This window comes from Aplysia californica, unplaced genomic scaffold, assembly GCF_000002075.1.
Source record: "Aplysia californica isolate F4 #8 unplaced genomic scaffold, AplCal3.0 scaffold00898, whole genome shotgun sequence".
Taxonomy (NCBI): domain Eukaryota; kingdom Metazoa; phylum Mollusca; class Gastropoda; order Aplysiida; family Aplysiidae; genus Aplysia; species Aplysia californica.
In genome coordinates, this window is record NW_004798168.1 from 66,596 (window position 1) to 72,925 (window position 6,330).

Below are 6,330 nucleotides of genomic sequence, written 5' to 3' on the forward strand. Positions count from 1 at the left end.
TTTCTTCTTCTTCTTCTTCTTCTTCTTCTTCTTCTTCTTCTTCTTCTCCTCCTCTTCCTCCTCCTCCTCCTCCTCCTATCATTATTATTATTACTATTATTATTATCATTTCCACTAAGGGGGACTTAGTACCGGCGACTGTAGTATAGCCATTAGACACTTCGCTGTCACATACAGGAGACCCAAGTTCAGATCCTGAGTAGGGAGAAAATTTTACGGAGTATCTTGGTCTTCCTACAATTAAGGACGTTGTAGTTGTATCCCTCTCAGCCCAGATTAGCCCTAAATATTCTAAATTATGTCAATATGGGGGGGGGGGGGGGATAAAACCTACATTTTTTAAAGGGACTTTGTGTATTTTATTTTTGTGTGTGTGCAGCTGCACGGTGCGTGATGGTCAGAGGTGTGAAGATGACCACAATGCCTGCGGCCAGATTCTTGTGCAGTTCACCAGAGATCACTTACGTTTGCCCGTGACTCATCTCACCTCCGAGATTTTCCACACCAAAAACAGGTATAGTGTCAGCACATGCAAAGTTAATTAATAAGATGAATATTCGGAATAATTTTCTGTAGTCAGAACACAACGTTTTATGTTACTTTTGTATGTTGTACTGTATTGTAAAGCGCTCAGAGCCTGTGTACTTTATTCGGGGTTGAGCGCTATATAAATGTCGTTTATTATTATTATTAAAGTTTTTCACTGAGGCAATACAATTTTGGCACAATGGACAGTTTATCTAAGTTGGTAGACATTGTTGAACCGTAAATTTGGGTATCTTCAGCGTAGGGATTATATTTTAAGTCATGACTAATTTAGCCTTTGACAAGTCTGGATCGATAACAACAACGTCCTTGACAAGTGTTTGAGTATAGGTGGGGAATGAAACTAGAACAAGGACTGAACCCTGGGGGACCCATACGTAATAAAAGACAAGATAAGAACCTATTGATCTCTACACAGAGAGATTTGCTGTGGCATGGTAGAACAAATACATGCAAGCAGCCTCATCAACACACACACACGCACATGTGCACGCACACACACACACACACACACACACACACACACACACACACACACACATACACACACACATACACACACACACACTCACACACACACACTTTCTCTCTCTCACTCTTTCTCTCCCCACTCCCTTCTCTCTCCTAAGAGATCTAAATTGTGTATATAACTCACAAAAACACTTATTGTCTAAAACGCACATAATGAACACGCAGATAGTGAACCATGCACAGAGCGACATGGTCCCTAACAAAAGCTCTAGAGAGGAAACTGGTTACATGCGAGATGAAATGCTTAAGAAGAGCGGTCAACAAAACAAGAAGAGACAAAATAAAAAATGAATTCGTAAGGGACACCGTAGAAGCAACACCAGTCCTACCACACATTGAAAAACAAAAAGTCAAGTGGTTTGGACGCCTCACGCGGATGCTCTCAAACCCTCCAGCTCTGAGAGCATACTACATTAAATATTCTGAATGGAGAGCCAGAGGAAGACCAAGGCGACGATTGAGTGAATCTGTGGCAAACACCCTCAGAGCTCACGGGATGTCCCTCCTACCTACAGGCCACTCGCCGTGCTGCAGACAGATGCCTGTGCCTCCCCGCGACGCCGACTGTTACAAGCGGGAAAAAAAAGTAAAAGTAAAAATAAGTAAGCACATAGCGAACAGATTTCCATATGCTGCCGATTTCACTATGTGTATGCTAGACTGTACATTAAAGAAAAGAATTATATCTTCCATGATTCTGTCCTTACAGTCCTTTGTTTGAGGACAGGAAGCCGGTCTTGATTGTGCTAGCGACAGCTGTTAACATGACCGCATCCAGCAGTTTCATGCAGGTACAGTGATACAGTCCATGGTTGTGGGTGGTTGGTGGGTGCTCTGTTGTGGTTTGCTCCTTCTTTTCTATCAAACTTCTATTGTCATTATCTCTCATCCATCTATCCTTTGAACGTTATTCTCCAGTTGTCACAGCTTCTCTAATCTTCGACACTTATATGACCTATTTGTGTTGCCAGTGCTGTAAAACTCTTACTAAAACTACCCCCCCCCCTCCCACAACCCCACAAAAATCATCCATGGTTAAGATATTTTGCCTGTGTGTGTGTGTGTGTGTGTGTGTGTGTGTGTGTTGTTTGTGTGTGTGTGTGTGTGTTGCATGTGTTGTTTTTGTGTGTGTTGTTTTTGTGTGTGTGTGTGTGTGTGTGTGTTGTTTTTGTGTGTGTGTGTGTGAGCGTGTGTGTGTGTGTGTTTGTGTGTATTGTCAACTTTCAATGATTGCACAGCGCTTAAAGCTTGTTTTTTAACAGGATGAGTGCTATATTACATACTATTTATCATTATTATTATTATTATTATTATTAATCTTCTTCTTCTTCTTCTTCTTCTTCTTCTTCTTCTTCTTCTTCTTCTTCTTCTTCTCCTCCTCCTCCTCCTCCTCCTCCTCCTCCTCCTCCTCCTCCTCCTCCTCCTCCTCCTCCTCCTCCTCCTCCTCTTCCTCCTCTTCCTCCTCCTCCTCCTCCTCCTCCTCCTCCTCCTCTGACGTTCATGTTTTATTTGTGTTCAGATGCTGCAGGAAGTGGCTATGAGCATGTACAAAGACTTGACCGTCACGATAATGGACGTGAGCCAGTACCCCTCGTGGGCCGGCCGGTTTGTGCCTCACAAGTACTACAACTTGTTTGCAGGTATTTGACAGAAACTGATTCTATGATAAATTTTTACGTAACCTACATATATATCGCCATCAAATCAGGACACAGGACAAAAAGATAAAAAGATGCTATGATATACAGTCTAGCATGCTCATAGCAAAATTGGTGGGATATGGAAATCATTTCATTATGTATGAATTTCTTTATGCACATGTTTTTAATACAAAAAAATACACTTAAATAAGAAAAAAATTTAGGATCTGAAAATTTGTTTCTTAAAAATGTGCATGTTTCACTAGATCTACATGTATATTTGCTATGTACATACTAGACTGTTACCCAGCCTTACAGTGAACTGTGAATAAAACTAACTTGTGTTTTCGCGCGCTCATATGGCCTTATGCAGTTGCGAGCGCCGTAAAACCCCATACTAAAAAAAAATACTAGACTGTATTTGATGTTCTGAAAAAAAAAAATTGTTTGATCTATCCAGATACTGACGTCTTGGTCTTTTTCTATTCGGCTATTTTTTTTTTCCTTCTGAAGGGAAAGAGAGAAAGTGTTTTTAATTGGAGGATAGATTGACCTGTTTCTCCTCCTTAGTCATGCTCGAACGACTGAATCATGAATTCTGTTTTCTGATTAAGACATTCCGTTACCTTACTCATTTCCCTATAAAGTGACCTAGAGGCAACGGTGTTCTTTTAATTAAAAAACATTTTTTTTCTTTCTTCTGTGTCAATTGAGAAAGATCATAATAAAAATAATAATAATACTAATAAATAATGATAATAATGATACTAATAAATTAAACATCAATATATTATTGTTGTAGTTGTTGATATTATTTTTATTATCCATCATTTACTATCATTTTATTATCATTGTTATTATTCTACACATTTTAAATTATTTATCTCTTAAGACACGGACAGTGCCGGCCCCCTTCACGTGTACCCTCGCATGTGTCTGGTGGACTGGCACGACCACTCCCACGCTGCCTTCTACCCGCCCCTGTCCCTCCTGATGCCAAGGTATTCCGACGCCACAAACGCTTCCGTCCTGGAGGTCGAGGACTCGCTTATGTTCAAGGACGTTGACGGTTTTTCCACCGTAGGGGCTGATACTGAGACGCAGTTGTGGAAGACAGAATTTGTGCTTCAGTACATCGCGGAATATCTGAAACAGCCGGATAAGTTTACCGTGAAAACAGAGCATTTTTAGGCATTGAGTTTGTGTTGTTTGTTTGTTACTGCTACTCTTCTACAACAGGCAATAGTCTCTCTGAAGTGCAAACCAGCCATGAACTCTGGATAAAATCGTAGCCCTCTGATTTATTTTAGCCTGCGAAGAACCTTGATTGGATTTAATTTTGCATAGAATCCGATTTTTTTCTTGAATTCTGTTTTTATCGGTGACATGTAATTTATTGTAAATGACGGGAAATACACACGTTTATATGTGATTATTTGCAATACTTTTGCAACTTATGGTAAATGATGTGAAAATAGACACTTTTATTTACATCTATTCGCAATACACATTTGTTTGTCATGGTGAATTCGTAAAGTAATCTGAATCTACTAGGGTTCTGTAGACTCTTCATTTTTTGCCCCCAAACTCCAATTTTTAGGTAGAATTCTGAGGTAAACGCTATTTTCTGGTTTTGGAGGGCTTGGCAAGTCTGCAAGTGCTACGCAATTAGGGAAGGAGAATTATTTACTTATTTTTGTGGCTTTGGTGATCTAATGGCTAGGCAGTTGGGCTGGCAACCAGAAAGTTGGGGGTTCAAAACCTGTTAGGGGCCTGACATGGTGTCCTTTACATTACACAAATTTTCCTCACTTCACCCAGGTGGGAATGGGTACCCAGCTGTAGACAGCGAAAGATCTTGTCCGTTTGTTAGTGTTTGAGTGCCTAATCCGCTGCTTATACTGCATGCTACCCAGGAAGCCAAGAATGTTTTTGTGTGTGCTAGAGTTTGCTGGGGTAATAATATAGATTGCAAAACACAAAGAGCTTACTGTTGACCGGGATATACGCTATATAAATACTATTTATTACATTTCTATTGCAATTCATACTGCAGAATCTCAAAGTCCTTTCTGCTGTGAAATGATCTGACCTTGTAACGAAGGTATGAGGACTTAATGGTAGTGTGTGTCTGAACCCATAAAATGCGAAGGGTCTCCTGTGATACATGATTTATTTTATTGTTTACAAAGTAACTTTCTGTTTATTGCCGTCATATTAGATTATACTTATTATTTATACATTTATACAATATATTTATACATCTTGATGCAGATGGACCATATGAAGTAAATTTTACACCACAAATGAAATGACGAAGATGTACTCTTCAGTAATCATCATCATCATCATGATCATCATCAGCCTTTTTCGCCCTGTGCCGGAGTATAGGCCATCAACAAGAGCTCTCCTTGTATGTCTGTTTCTCAGTCTTTCTACTTAGATGTTGTATCCTTCTCAGCCCAGGCTGGTCATGACAGCAGGGTCGGAAGCCCGCTCCCTAAATGATTTAAATTGGTCGCTTTTAAGGACAAGCGGGCTAACCCAGATTTCGGGGGTTTCCTGAAATATTGACCTACACCAAAAGTGGGCATTGGTCTACCTATAGGAGAAGTTTGGTTTCATTGATGTGTATATTTGCTTGGTTATAGAGAAAACTTTCCTTGTCTTTTAATGAAACTGAACAAGGAGCGAAAACTTTACCTTCGATTTTCTCAAAACAGCATTTTTCAGGATAGCCCCCTTTTGTTGTGTGGATGGGTGCATACCTTCGATTTTCTCAAAACAGCATTTTTCGGGATAGCCCCCTTTTGTTGTGTGGATGGGTGCATAAAAATACCTACTTTAAAAAAAATCCTGTTAGGGTCCTTGCTGTGGTGAGTAGAAGACGTGAGTTTGATTCCCAGGTGGGGAAGCTTTTTTTTGTTGAGGATCTCTCCGTATGTCTGGAACGACATTGTATCCCTCCCCCCAGCCTAGAGTGGCCTAGACGGGCCGGGTCGGGGCAGCCCACCTTCTAAATGATCAAAATTGTGTTGATGAGGATGTAAAAACATTAACAATTACAATTGCTTCATCGTGCATGTCCAGTTTGTGAATGACCAGTGGGCTTCTCACGTCTCCAGACACTTGAGTGTTCTCAGACAGTAGTTTTGTTTCTTGTCTGCTTTGAAATGAACAGATGACAGAAATGTAGGCTTTCAATGGACGCTCAAATAAAATGGAAAAAGTTGTCAGTACGATACCTAATAAAAGAGTGTCCATTTGAAATTTTGATATGCTTCCCATGGATTTGAGGGTGTCAGAATAAATGTGCTATACTTGTAATGTAACTATATTACCTAAAGTTAAGATATTTACTTCTTATTTTTTCCTCATTTTAATATTGATTACTGAAGTACATCTGAATTCTTACTTCTTGGGTACAAATGAACATTTTTGCATCCTGTTGCATCAAGACTCATTCCACTAGTAAACTTCCACTGCCTATTGAGCTTTTGTGATATGAATATCCATCCCTTTTTTTAAACAGGAATGTAGCATTTTGTGAATCGCAGTGCCTGGTTTGATTTTGGATTCGTGCAACTATTGGGAGGGGGATAGGGTTGCGGGG

At 40.0% G+C, this 6,330-nt stretch overlaps 1 protein-coding gene across 1 annotated transcript in view; it reads left to right on the plus strand.

Annotated features, from left to right (window-relative positions):
- Window positions 1-5,211, plus strand: part of LOC101860854 — a 24,647-nt gene extending 19,436 nt beyond the window's left edge. Inside the window, exons 19-22 of the mRNA XM_013089213.1 lie at window positions 380-514; window positions 1,787-1,868; window positions 2,597-2,717; window positions 3,610-5,211. Coding sequence (XP_012944667.1) covers window positions 380-514; window positions 1,787-1,868; window positions 2,597-2,717; window positions 3,610-3,908 — 637 coding nt within the window. The 3' untranslated portion in view covers window positions 3,909-5,211. The remainder of the gene's footprint in view (window positions 1-379; window positions 515-1,786; window positions 1,869-2,596; window positions 2,718-3,609) is intronic.
- The last annotated feature ends 1,119 nt before the right edge of the window (window positions 5,212-6,330 follow it).